The sequence below is a fragment of the Pithys albifrons genome, chromosome 5, assembly GCF_047495875.1.
Source record: "Pithys albifrons albifrons isolate INPA30051 chromosome 5, PitAlb_v1, whole genome shotgun sequence".
Classification (NCBI taxonomy): domain Eukaryota; kingdom Metazoa; phylum Chordata; class Aves; order Passeriformes; family Thamnophilidae; genus Pithys; species Pithys albifrons.
The window spans coordinates 3,459,308-3,473,912 of record NC_092462.1 but is presented as its reverse complement, the minus strand read 5'-3'; the positions used below and the strand labels follow the sequence as shown (position 1 = coordinate 3,473,912).

Here is a 14,605-nt window from a genome sequence, read left to right as displayed (position 1 = left end):
TTAAAGTGCAGTTCCCTTCAGCAGTGCCTGCCTAGAGATGAGCTGTTTTCCTGTTGTCTCTGCCCACCACGGAAGTTACGGGACTAGCTCTGATACAATGTCTGCATTAGAAACCTCAAAATCCGGCCGAGATGGGAGACTGTGCAGGAGATGGAGACTAAAATGCTCTGAATTTATTCCTTGGGGCTAAACCCCCTCTGTTATGAGAACGATGTCTGGCACAGATGGTACACAGAGTGCAGCTCTTGTCCAATTCTTCCATGACTAATGCTGAAGGACTGCAGACTGAAGCCTGCACTGCCCATTTCAGCATTGCCCAAGCACTCCCGAAATAGAACAGCAAGAACAGATCTGTCATCCCCTTCAGTAATGGATATGGTTTATATAAACCTTTTCCCTTGCCAATCACAGAAGAATAATTACAGGTGTAGAAGATTAAGCTTACATGAAGAAAGACACGAGATCCCTATCCTGACTTCAATTCAAAGCGTCTCTTTTGAAAAGCACACAAAGGGCAAGATAGCCAAGAAAAGATCACACAGCTAATTATTAGGACAAAATTATTTCACAGTGTTCTAATTTTTCATTTGGAGAATGTGATTAACTCTCAAGGAACTACAGAAAGTGCATGTATTGGGGAAATGAAGGAGAAGGTAGACCAGCTCACTGCCCAGACCAGCAGCACAGCACAAACTGTCAACAGGAAAATGAAATTACATTTAATTTCCCCCCTGCTCTCAGCTGCTTTTCCTTTGAAAAATCTCAATGCTTTATAGTCATAAAAATTTCACAAAGAGTAACTGTAACAAAAAGAGATATTAAATTAGTAGACTGTCAGCCAGGACAATTATGGTCTATTGAGATAAACTTCCTCTGTGGATATCTAGACAGATTATTCTCTGTATGTCCATTTAAATGAATTACTTGCACTGCACGGGCTCTTAGTCTTTCTAAAAGACACAAGGAAAATAAAATACAACATTGTCACAGCATAATGGTCCCTCCTGCCTGACAGACAACAGGAGACACAAAAGTTACTGAAAAATGAATGTTGAGATGATATTACCAAGCTTATTTCCAAAGTGGGAGGCAATTAGACTATGGAAACACTCCCTTCCATTATTTCTATTATACCAGAGGAAGATAAGGTAAATAAATATGAAGATGGATGGTTATTGTGGATGCAGAGTGACAGCTACTCAGCATGGTACACTGAAGAACTCTGTGCTATCAGCCCAGATTTTACAGAGACAGGCAAATCTGTAACAGTCAGGTAGTATAAAAATCTGAAGCACTGCTTCAAGGTTTTAGGGTATTCTTTTCTTAACTGAAGAAACTGTGGTGAAATTGGAATAAATTTCATCTGTTCTTTAGCAAACAGATTTAAAACAAACCACTTACTAGTTTTACAGGATTCAGGTTGATAAACAATGTTCCTAAAATATTTTCAGAAGGGCTCTTTACGCTTGTGTTCCTGACACTGTAGGTACTCAAGCTCAAGTGCCATCACTTTCCCTCCTCTTCAGAGGTGCAGGAGACACTCATTTTAGAGGGTCTGCTTTTGCCTTGACCTCTTTTGAGGTCAATACATAATACTGATAAAAAATTACCCCTTAACATTATGACAGCAATTTTTCTAAGTGCTCAGCTCCAACTCACACACTTTACAGGGGAGGGCACTTAAGCCTGATGTCCAAGGATTAACTATTCTGGCCTCCCTGCACATCTCATTTAGGTATCTGAAGAAGGAATTCTGCTGGAAACCTTAACTTACATGTAGTCAAGATCTCTCTCCTTGATCACAGTCAAAAGGCACCTGGACATGACCCAGCCTGAGCAGCAGGGCTGGACCAGACAACCACCTTATTTTTGCATCAGTTCTGCATTAACCCTCCAGTTCCTGAGCTCTCTCCATACAGAGAGCCGTCAGAACCAATCCCAGAGGTCCCCTGAGTGGTGGGAGCCTCCTGAAGAGTTTTAGATTGATTTGCATGAATAGAGCACATGTAGAAACATTCACCTTACTCTCAGCAAGCTGACAGTTCTACCAGGTACACCCAGACAACATTAAATAGGAGACATGTCAAACAAAATTAAACCACAGAAGAGCATCCTACTCAGTTCTACATTGCTAGTATTTAAAATGTAAGCTTAGTAGCAATGAGCTAATCTCGAGGACTGACATTACACAGTTTACATTTAGCAACCTCTTTGCACACTTGCAGAGCCCAATTCTCCATCACAGTCAGTGCAGCAGAGCTCAGTAAAACACTGCTGTTTAATGGAATGTCATTTATCTGCAAATAAACTTTACAATAACGGATTTCCAACTCCTGCAAATTGATTGTGTTTCATTCCTTCCACATGTCATTGTGCCACAGAGGATAACTCCTTTGATATTAATGGTAATGAAGATGCATTGCATCTGACAGCCCTAACAACATGTTTAACAGAACATTTTAACTATAAGTAGATGAAGAATCAGAAGGGAACACTTTTTTCAGGTTCCACTGTTTCAGAACACAGTTCTGTATAAATGAAGTTATCCTACTTAAAAGTTATTTCCACTCGCTATTACTTCTATTTAATTTGACAGTTTTATTTTGGGAAGATTACATTGTGACATACTGCAAATCATTCTCCCAAAACAACACAGTTTATCCTTCTGTATCTGCTTTAATCGAATTTTTCTCACTAGCCTCCTGTTTCTGGTAAGTAATTTTGGCAATTAAACAGCCTAACTTATCCTAAAATGACAACCCAAAGGTGTCACTTGTAAAGATAAACAATACAAAACACACTGTCTCAAACTGCTATTGCACAACACAACGAGAGGTTTATTCAGGCTTTATTTTACGTATTTTCTTACCAGAACCTGCTGCTTCTGCAGAGAAACAGGAGCGCTGCAGTGATGTGGGTCAGACCTTATTTCTTTCCTGCAATCTGAGTTTGTGTTTGGGAGATTCCCAAATCACCCCCCTAACTCAAACACTGCCATCCTGCTCTCCAGAGACATCCCATTTATTAAGTTTCCCCTTTATTCCCGCTCTCTCCCGTGAGATTTGTTTGCCCAAGGAAAACACCTACTTAGCGAGGAGGTTATATCTCAATTAGAGTTGCCTGTGAAGAGAATGTCTTGGAAAAGAGTGTATGCTGCAATTTTAGAGCTAATTAAAGTTTAACTGCAGGTTCAACCCTTTTGTTTAAGGAAGCATTATATGCAGAGTTACTGCAGCTTGACCATATTAACACTGAAAAAAACCAAAAACTTGGTTAAAAGCAAACGAAAACCAACTGCACAGAGTACTGTCCATGTCTCTCCTTTTCCCAGTTCTTCTTTCCATTAAGAAAGTTCTAACAAAACATTCTCCCTTATTTTTAGCATAAATGGGGCCAACAATCAGCATCCTACAGAATTTTAGTTTCTAGAGGCAAGTACAGTTCTACAAGGTGACCTCTAATTACCTGCTTTGGAACAACACTTCACAAAAGGCAAGCCAGGTACACAGGAAGAAATAATGTTAAGATGTTACTGCCACTGACCCACAACTATCACCTCACTAGAACAGCAGTGCAGAGTGCAAAGTGACCTTCAGGAATGTGCAAGTCCAAATGTTAAAATGGAAATCATCAAGTCATTTAGCAACAGAATGAGCTTTTAAGACCAGTATTAACACACGTTCCTTGCAAGCAAGCGCCATAAAACAGAGACAAGTGAGGTGAAATGCTGCAGGCAACTCTTAACATCCAAACCTGTTTCAAACAGCCAATAACCCAGGCTATTCTTCACAATTTATGCTGACATTTACTACTGCTCATCACATTCACCTCCTGCTTCTCAGAGTAGGCCCAGCCCTGAAGTCCTGTGTGGTTTCCAAACACCACTAGGTATGTGCTCAGAGAGAGGGGTCATCAAAGCAGGGAGCTGAACACTCTACAATTGTTATGAATGGTACGTGTTGGGTGGGTTGTGCTGTGTGTGAAAACATGACTGCTCTTAGCCCCTCTCCTTCAGTTACTTAGCAACCAGTTGTCTTTAAATCTCTTTTTAGGAGACTACTCTGCATATGTAGCAAAGAGAACGGAATTCAGAGGTGCCCACCCTGTTTACAGAACTCAGCTCAGCAAGGACTTGTGTGCCACCTGAGAGACAACAAGTGATGGTACCCAGCCTTATTTACATTCTGTTCTAGTACAAGTACAAGCAACACTGCAGGGCCCCTCTCCAGCCTGGAGCCTCAGGGAGCTGCTTCACCTGCAATCAGTGACCACTCAAAGACAGACTGGCTTCTCTATCAAGGCCCAAACACTTTCATACTTTCTGATCTGCAGCCGCTGTGATTCGAACCATTAACAACTATTCACTTCAAAATAAAAAACCATCATTTCACTGCAATTAATTTGTGCACATACTTTACCTGTACATCGTTGGTGTTCATCCTTGTTCCCTCCTTCCCAACAAAGATGTCATCTATGTCAACCAGAATGTACCTATCCAAGGACAGTCTGAGCTTCTTTCCAGACAGGAAAGAGATGGCATCAATGAAAATCAGCTTGTGCAGCCAAAAATTCAAGTTATTGCCAAAAAGGACTCGTTGTATCCCATCGTGGAGCCCCAGGTCATGAATTACTGTGGCATAGAGAGCACTTAGAGCAGCAGGTGGAGAAAGGTTTTCTGGTGTCGTTACTTTTGCAAATATCACTGGTTGATAAGCTGTGTGATTAATCTGGAAAACTGCCCAGTCATTTCCAAGCAAGGGCCCTTTCTCAAGCTTGGAAGATTTAGTCACATGGAGCAGTGGGGAATGAGGGTTAATGCAACAGTCCTTAATACCCAGATTGCTGTGGACAAGGAAAGGAAACCCCTTCAACTGAAAGCTCTGCAAGCTGTTCTCACTGCCTTTGAGAAATCCAATAACACCTACACTATATTCTATACAGTACTTATCTAGAAGGCCTCTGTTCCAAGAGTCCATGTTGACATACTTTAGAATATTTTCATATACTATGAGAGCGTATTTGCCTTTATTTTTGTCTATCAGCACTGGGAGGTCACCTTTCCCAGGCGCAATCTCAACGTGGAACTGGAACCTGCTGGATTCCAAGATGGTTATTATATCTTGGCCTAATGTTGAGTACTGGCTTTCCACAAACACCAGCACTACAAGGTCTGTCCTCAGGGGATCAATAGGCTTCATGGTCTTCATCTCCATCAGCTTGTATGGTAAGAGTTGAGGATCCCCACATTCCACTTCTGAGGAGATTTCTGGAAGTTCATTTTCCTGCTTGTAGCCATTATACAAGTAGTAGGCAGAAATAACTATGCTCACCATACAGAAAGTGGCCAGCAAGATAACTGTTCTTTGAAAATGTCTGTGCAGTTTCAGGATAAAACTCATGGTGTTTACTTGCCTGAGATAGCTCTGGACAGCAGCATGAAAAACAAACACAGACTCTCAACAACTTGTTCCAGTCCTCTGAAATATTTATGTCACCATTGCAGCATACACATCTATCTTCCACAGAGCTTTATGGGAGATACAGTCTGGAAGAAAACAAAACCAGAGATTTAATTGGGGCATTGCATTTATGAAATGTCATCCCACTTAAAACAATGGCGAGCAAAGAAGTCGTTGCCAGGCAGAGATTTGGGGATGACCAACAGCTCAAAACTTGGCAATATTATTACTTATTTCTTCCTGCTCTCAGTAGCTGCCACATGCATTTGAGGGTCTTTAATCCTCACCCCAAAAGGCACTGAAAAGGCAAGACATGACAGCAAAGAATTTACTGTGTTTCAGAAATTCTTTCTATCAAAAAAAAGTTAGCTCCAAGTAGGCAATTGTTGACAACCCAAACACTGAAGAAAATTTATAACCTTCTTGCTTCCGCCCCCAACAAGCTGGGGGAACAGGATTGAACAAATTCTATCTTATATCAGTTTTTCAAGAACCAAGAAGTTCTTAACAAAGCACGCACATTTCAACTGTTGCACACACAAATACCAATATATTCTATATTAAATGCATTACAGGAGCATTTCTAAAACATAACCTTTTTCCTGTAACATTAAAAGAAAACAAATAGCATTTCACTGGACCATGCAGTTTTTCAAATTGTTAAAAGCATATCACATTTCTTTGCATTAAAAAAGCCATAAAATAATCCAGCTCTTAAATTTGAGGAGAGAGAGTATTAAATTAAAGGCTAATTTAAGAGGCAGATCAGATCACCTAAGATACACTTATACTCTAGACTGTACTTGAGGAAAGCAGTGATTTTTCAAGCCCTCAGTACAAGTGCTGTCAAAAGTTCTGAGTAAAACAACTGGACAGTGTGGCAAGCATAAAAAAAATAAATGAGGAGAAAAATGAGGTAGGGGGAAAAAGAAACTCCAAGGCATCCTGTTCATCAAAACTGCACCATTAAGCACAAAGAGCAGGCGTAGGTAAGCTGTCTTATTCATAGTTAAGATTCCATTTAAACCTGGAACTTGCTAGATAATCCTGCTGTCTGGATGGACAAATCCTACTCTCTTCACCTGCTAACTCACAGACACCTGCATAGTTGGTTAAAACCTGGTTGTAATAACACCAAGGTCATGGGTTCAATCCCCTGTGTGGGCCATTGACTAAAGAGTTGGACTCGATGATCCTCGTGGGTCCCTTCCAACTCAGAATAGGCTGGGATTCTGTGATTTAATACGAACCCTTTCTGTTGTGGGAAGACTCACACCCAGCCCTGAGCCTTCCCTGCAGCTGCACAATGATGTGCTCGTGGCTTTCAGGCAGAGACCTGCCCTGCACCCACGAACCGGAGCTCACCGATCAGCGTTAGACAAAAAGCAACACAATCCCAGCTCAGTTTCTAGAGGCACTCACATGACAACAAGGTGAAGAACATATAAAGACCTAACAACAATATGAAAGTACTCTTAGAAGAAGCCAAAGAACATTTTCCAGTACTGAGATGGTCTGATCCTTGCCACTCTAACTTAAAGAGTATCACTTGAGATAGCAGAAAAGAGATACTTAAGAAGCAAGAAGTCAGGTGACAAAGAGGGAGCTCCATCCTGAATGAGTAAAACCAGAGGAATGTTTCCAGACAGACGATTTTTCATTACACACACGAAGGGTTCTCCTCGTTTTGCATTTCCAATTCAGCTGCCTGAGTGCCAAGAAATACGTAATTTTAGTGTCTAAAATTAACACTTACTGCCTTGTGTAGAAAAGCTGAACATTCTCCTACTCCTCTTCAATAACCACAGACCTGGCTGGTGTAGATAAAGAAAAAATGAGAATTGACACTGACCTAAGCTCATAGCAAGAAGGGCTGATTAGACAGAGCTGTTTGAACTGGGTATCACAGAAGGGTTGTAACCCAGGAAACATTTGCAGCATGGACACGGTTCCTAATTCCATTCCACGGAGAAGAAAATCTGGAGCCAGCCCAGGAACCACTATTTCCTTCACAAAAACCCCTGTCATTGTATCCTTAGCTCCCAATTGCAGGTGCCCCCTGAGGCTGCAGAGCGCAGCTGTGAGGAGGAGTGACTGGAAATGCCAAGAGAGATGTGAGGTTTGGCTCTGAGGAATCTGGAATTCTCTGGGACACAGCAGGACACAGCCAGCCTTGGCACACTGAAGACAGTAAGGAAGGGGAACGGAACAGAGCAGGCACAAGTCTTTCAATGTACGCCCTCTTGTATCAGCCTGATGCTTATGTGGTTTTCACTTACTTAAGGACTGGTCTGCATGGCAAGAGTTCGAAAGAATACAGAAAGAATAAAATAAAAACCACAAAGAAAACATGCATTTAATAATACCAAAATAGTTTCAAAGCCTTGACAAGGTACAATTGCTTTCCTCGAGGAACAGCAGCATTTTACTTGGAGCAACAGGACTTGGTGGATATTCTGATGCTGTCCTACAGCACATGCTAAAATAATTCATCCTGCACCCAACCTGACAGAGCCAGAGACATCTTTGAGGGGCACCACCCACAGCACACGGGGGGACCTACTGAGACCTCCACAGTGGCCTTTATCAGTCCTTCAGATATGGCTTCAGGGAAAATAGTCCCTGTTTGCCATCACTTCTAACAGCAAAACCAGACCAAGGGTGTAATTCAGAAGGTACCAACACTGCATGAGCTGTTAGAAGAGGACAGTACTTAGGGAGTTCTACTTTCTTAACAAAAGAATACAGTATTTTACAGAAGAAAGAAGCCATTATAACTCAAAGAGCAATAAAAAAATTCAGGTATAAGAAAAAAGCTCAAAGAAAAAAATAATCAAAGAGTCTAGAAACTCTTTGCAAGAGTTCAAGCTTGTTAGTATTGTTTCAGTGAATCCTATGTTCCATAAAGGTACTTCTGGGGAAAGTTTTGCCCATAAAAGAATTTGTATGGTCTTTTTTCCATGGTCTGAAGAAATAACATCTGCCTCATTTTTCCTTCATCTTGAACCTTATTGCTTTAGAAGAATCTGCATTTGTTCTTCTATTTTTTATTTTCACACCACCAAGAAATTCAGAGCAGAACCCTCTACCTGTTCCAAGTATAAGGTATCAAAATGCTTCCTTTAAGGTGAATATTAACATGTCTGAATATTCAGAATTTGTTTTGAAGTTATGGACTCACTACAGAGGAGCTGATCTTGCTGAGAGAAAGCTGAGTCATGGAAGCAAGCTTTGCATTTTACTCTGAGTACACACAGCAAGGCTCAACGTCCTTCTCATCTACTGTAGAAGTGATCTCTGCAGCCCAGGAGTAGTTCTGGGTACAGGAAAGAAGCATCACCTTATTAAGCAGAAGATTTACTATCCCAAGCAGTACTGCTGGGCAGCCACAACTACAGGTGTCTGCAGCACCTTGCCCCAGACAGATGCATTAGAACAGACATCTTCAGCTATGGGTTTGTTTGGGGGTTTTTGGTTTGGCTTGGTTTTTTTTAATTCACTGACAGGGCAGCTCTGATGAGAGGACAAACACCATGATGAGCTCAAAAGAGCTGAACCACATCTTAAGGCACCTGGAGAGTTCCTGCTATTTGCAGCCTCCCTTGGCTTGTTGTTTCACTGGTAAACATAAATGACCAAATTCTTGCCTTCTGCAAATCACTTCAGTATGATAACCCTAATGGAAATACTTCCATGAGACAGCACTGGCTGGGGACAGCCCACTAATGAGAAGCAGCAAATACAAAGAACATGAAATTCTAAGTCTTCAATTTTTGTTTCCTGGCATTACAACTTATCCAGTAAATAGCACAGCAGCCTCGCAAGAAGTCTCCCCTTCTAAAAATCCCCATCACTGTATTCTGGTTCTGTTCTTTACCCACCTGGCCACTACCACAGTGCTAGTGACATACTGCTGATATATTAAATGAAGGCTAAGTTTTAAATAAAGACTGGACCAAAAAATTGACATAGTATTCAGCATGTTAATGTAGCCATTTACATCTCCACTGATCAGAATGCTATTTAATTTCCCTGAACACACAGGTCTGCTCTGGCCAGTCACTATAAAACATGACCTTAAATGAAGTACTCTGGAGTCATACCAGTATTACTAAAATGGAAATCTTTGGAGATACAAACGACAAGGTAGGAAGCAGCAAAGTGCATTTGAAGACAACCAAACCTGGGAGGGACAGTAGTGCTCAGATTTTTAAATCAATTACAAAAATATGAAAGTAGGCTCTAAATACTGAGTACTGCTACTTACATGATTGTAGTGATTGGAGTATTCAAGCAGTGACAACTCAGATGAGTAAATTCAGGCTGAGAGTGAGACCTCATGACTGCATACTAAAAAGACATCTTCGACTTGAAAAGATGGTGATATGAGACATCAACTGTCAAGGGAAGTCTTTGGGACCCTTTGGTGTCACATGACAAGCGCCGGAATGTGTGACTACTGAAGGGCTTACATTATCTCATATCTGCCAAAAAAAAAAAAAGGGAATGGCTTCGGCAGAACAACCATTCTGGTGGACAGAAATGCTTTTTGAAGTCCGTGGGGCAAGCACTCCTCAGGTTCTATTGTCCCTATGATCTCCTCAGCTCCGTGCTGCATCGGCTCCTGCAGTACAAGAGACCCTCACAGGACAGGAATTTACGCCTCACAGTCTGTCATTAAAGGATATTTACAAAGATTAAATATACAGTATTTAAAGCCAGTTTAAAAGAAGGCTCGGAAGATTTTAACAGAACACAGAAGTTGGGTTTGGCCTTCAAATTACTACTTTACCTTCATATGATACTTTCAACTGAAATATCATAAAGCATAAGACATCACATACAATTTTTCTGAGATAAACCCTACTATTTTTCAGCACTTGTAGAAACAATAGTATCTAAAGACCACACGACTACCTCAAGGTTTTTAAGATAAACGTACAGCACATTCTCTGGTCCATACCCACACCTTTGCTTTGCCTTCTTTTCCCCCACAGGGGCCAAGCACGAGCCAATGTAGAGTTAATAATCAGAGTTCAGCACCATCAAAGCTTTCCACAGACCCGACCGGGGAGGCTGCCACGGAGCGAAATCCCACTTCTTCCACTTTCCATTCTATCAAGAAGAAAAAAAATCCCAACCCACCACACCAAAACCTGAAGCAATTATCCAGCACATCAAGTAGTGAATTAAGTAATGTATTAGTTTTATGCCTTTGCCGAAGGCTGCCCGTGACAGCTGAACCGAGCAGCGACACGCACCAATTCCTGACGGGATCTGGGAGTCCAAGCAGAGATAAACACCTCAAATTATTAACAATTACCGCACCACGTTAATTTTGTTCCCCGTCAGAGCATAACCAATTCCCACAAACACCAGAGGGCAACCGCATCGCGCAGAGCAGCTCCGTGAGGGGCGGAAAAGGGAGAAGCCCCGGCAGGGCTGCTGAGGGGCCGTGCCGAGCGCGGGGAACGGAGGGCACAGCCCCGCAGCCGATGAACAGCGCGGCAGCGCCCCGGCTCGGGCTCGGCTCTGCCGGGGCCCGCCCGTTCCGTCCCGCCGCGCTGCGGCCTCGCCCCGCCGGGCCCGACCCCGCCCGCCCCGCTCGGTACCTGCGGGCGCTGCTGCGCGGGGGCTCCCTCGGCACAGCCGCCGGCACGGCACGGACCCGCCGTCTGCTCCGCGGAGGCTCCTCCGGCACAGCCGCCGGCCCGGGGCGGGCGCGGAGCCGCCGCGGCGCTCCCGCCGGGCCCTCCCGGAGGAGGAGCCGCTCCGCGCTCGCGGCTCGGGCCGGGCGGGGGCTCAGCCGCGTCGCCCCCACAGCCGCGCCCTCCGCGGGGCTCGGCCGGGCCGGGGCGGGCTTGGCGCGGCCCCTCAGGCCGAGCCCCTTCAGGCCGAGCCCCCTCAGCCCCCGCCCCTCAGGCCGAGCCCCCTGAGCCCCCACAGCCGCGCCCGCGGCGCCTCCTTCGCGAGGGCTCCCTCCCTCTATCCGTCTCTCCCTGCCGCTGTGGGGCTGTGGCTCCTGTTCCAAACAAAGGATGGAGCTGGGAACATTTCTCGCTGCTCTCCCAGGAAGGCGGCGAGCCCCTGCCCAGCCGTGCCGAGGGGAGGGAACTGCGCCCTCCTGCCCAGCCGGGGCTGCCGGAGCAGGGGCAGCGCTGGCACCGCCGAGCCGGTTCCCAGGGAGAGCACAGGGGTGGCAATTCCCGAAGGGCAGATACGTTTCCTTAGGACAATGTGGGGTTAAAATCCTGCAGGAATGTGAATTTCCCAGCCCCGTGTTAAACAGTCAGCCCCTCAGTGTTTCTCGCCGATTCCTGCATCCTTCGCTCTGGAGATGGGGCTGCTGTTCCAGCACCGCAGCTGAGGGAGTTACGGGTCCCTGTCGGAACTGAATTAGCTCTCACAAATGGGAAATAAAATTAATAAATCGTACAAGTGCCCTCTCGATGTGGTTAATTTCCCTCACAATTGCCTGGCGATTGTGAGCTCACCTGATGGCTGACAGTTCAATACATTGGATTAACTCTGTCACTGGCAGGTCTGCCCAAACCTTCCCTTCTATGATCAACTGAAGGCAAAAACTCAAAGGAAAAAAAGCTACAGCCACCTGAACGTTGCTTTCCAAACATCAGCAGAATTTAGAGCAATTAATTCAGGAATACTGTTTTTTACTGCTTGATCCTTTTCTTCCCTCCCTTTTATTCTCATGATGCACCCTCAACACCCCAAATTTTAATGTCTTTAAGCTGCAAAGCAGGGTGAGGTCCCAGGTTCCATGAGCCAGGCTGGAAGGACAGAGGACTGTCACAAGGACTTACCCTGGGTGAGGTTGGTAACCCCTGACATAGAGTTCATTGGAAATCCTGTTGCCCTCTCAATATTCTACTGAAAGCAGTTTCCTCCCCCATGAAGCCTCTGGAATGCAGGAACTGCTGATGCTGCCTGGGTTTGGAGCTGCTCTGTTACAAAGGGCTTTTCCTACCAGGGGCTCTCTTTCAGGTGTGGGGCACAAGGCAGCCCGAAGGGACTGTCATTGCTGGATGAGCTCACATTCAGGGTTTGGGTTCCCTCCTGCCATTCGTTCTGAGCAGCTGGCACAGCGTTCAGTGCCCGTGGCCAGCAGGGACAGGAGCTGTCCTCGAAGCACTTGGGTGCTGCCAGAGCTGTGCCAGACATCCCTCCCTCCGGGCTGAGGCACTGCAGGCAGAGCTGCGGCCCCCAGCGCTTCTGGCAGGAACATGAACAGCTTTCAGCTTTCCTGGGGCTGCTGTTCAGTTGTTTGCTCTTGAGCTGTCGCTGCAGCATGAGCTGGGCATGATGTCTCAGCCATTCTGTGAGCAATATATCTCAGACACTGCTGACTGTGCTGCTGGCCAGGGTTTGTGGCCAAGAGTAGCTCACAAGAGAATAGGTAAATGAGTAGTAAATACAGACAGGAAATTAGAGAGGAGGAAAACTGGTCCTCTACTGCACTGTAGACAAAAGAGAGGCATATCTAGACCACTGCTAGTCTGCGTTATGGTCTAAGGCCTCACTTTCTGCCTTTCTAGCTGCTGGCCTCTAGATGTGAATGCTCTCCTTCTCATTCCTATTCTGCTTCACATTCAAGTTTCACTCAGTGCTTCCTCCTTTGGCATAACCAGCAATCTTTCTCTTTCTCAAATGATCTGAATCCTGTCTTGCTTCAGGGTCTTACCTCTAGGGGCTACAACTGCAAGAAACAGTTCTAATCGTTGCATTGTTCTAAGTCTGCAAATGAACTCTTGGTCCTGCTGAAATCTGTGCAAAATTTAGGCATTTTTATTACTACAACTTCCACCACAAACTGCATCTGTAAGATTGACTGATTACTTTGGACATGATTCCATAAGCCAGGAAAAGGTCTTTGACTGCAGAGTTACTTGTAATAACAGGAATTTCCAATTAATAAAGAAATATTTTATCTAGTCCTGTCATTTCAAAGTTTAGATACATCTTTAAACCTAACACTGATTATTGCCTGTATTTTTGTAGGCATTGCCTTGCAGGAAGCCATTACAGTGAGGTATTCCAGGAGTATGAAAACAAGGAGCATCCAGGCAAGTGCTTGTACCAGTAATTTCATTATTACTTTTAAAGCTATTACAAATGCTACTACTCAAAAGGCAAAGTTGCTGTAGATTAGTGATGCTCTAAGGATTAATCATAAACTTGTTATATTGGAAAAGGTTTTCTTTACAAGCTTCCTCTATATAATGAAGAGGAAAATGTGGCCTAAGATTTTGACTTGTGGGCAAAAACACATTAGCTGATCTCAGAGAAGAAAAAATCCCCAACATTGTTCCAGTCCATAACTGAAGTCCATTGTTCCACCACTGTTATCACAATACCCTTCATTTGTGAAGTGTTTAATGACTGTTCTGCAGCAAACAATACAGGAAGGCAGCCACGCTTATGGATTTTCTCTAAAAAGCCACTGGTTTTCAGATGGAAAACACATTTATAATTTCTTTTCAGTACTTTCTATTTAATTTTCAATACCTTAGCCTACAAAAAATCCCCCTATCTGCATTCATTGTAGTAGTACCTTTCAAGCCAGTGGAAAGCAAGATGCTAATTACACACTGTGGGTGATGAGTACTTGGCAGCAGAAAGGCAGTTTTATCTCCAGGCTTAGAATAAACTGTTGTTATGAATATGTTTTTGTTCCATGTTAATCAGGGTGTCGAGACAATTGTCATCTCTGTACAATGATCAAATGGGCAGCTTTGGAATTGAAGAAGCCCAGAAATTCATTAGCAATGTCTGTTCTGAGCTCAAACCCCATCCCTTACTGCTCCAGTCACATGCCGTGTGAGGTGTGAGACAGATCCATTAATGAGGAGGACTGAGCATTTTCTGTCGCAAGTTACCAGGGAATTTGCCTATAAAAAGGGAGGAAAGACTCTTCCTTCCCATTATATCAGGGTCCTAAGTTCAGACTTAATAAATATGCAAAAAAATAGAAGCATAGATTCAGAATGTATTCATTTTAGTGAGTTGTTTTGAATGTATGTCAATTTGAGTGAAAGCTCCTTAGCACTATTGAAATTGGTTACAGGGAAGTGATAATGGGGATGGAAGATAATTAAAAAGAAACCAAGTTGTTATAAGCACAAACAACC

The 14,605-nt window shown here is 43.9% G+C and overlaps 1 protein-coding gene across 9 annotated transcripts in view; it reads right to left on the bottom strand.

Moving 5' to 3' along the window:
* LOC139672047 (bifunctional heparan sulfate N-deacetylase/N-sulfotransferase 3) overlaps positions 1-14,605 on the bottom strand; it is a 94,802-nt gene that overhangs the window by 36,048 nt on the left and 44,149 nt on the right. Inside the window, exons 1-4 of one of the 9 annotated variants that reach the window (XM_071555465.1) lie at positions 11,072-11,601; positions 10,427-10,574; positions 9,727-10,083; positions 4,419-5,545 (exon numbers count right to left, since the gene is read on the bottom strand). In XM_071555465.1, the coding sequence (XP_071411566.1) occupies positions 4,419-5,399 (981 nt within the window). In that variant the 5' untranslated portion in view covers positions 5,400-5,545; positions 9,727-10,083; positions 10,427-10,574; positions 11,072-11,601. The other 8 variants (XM_071555467.1, XM_071555464.1, XM_071555463.1 and 5 more) reach the window with 8 other exon arrangements.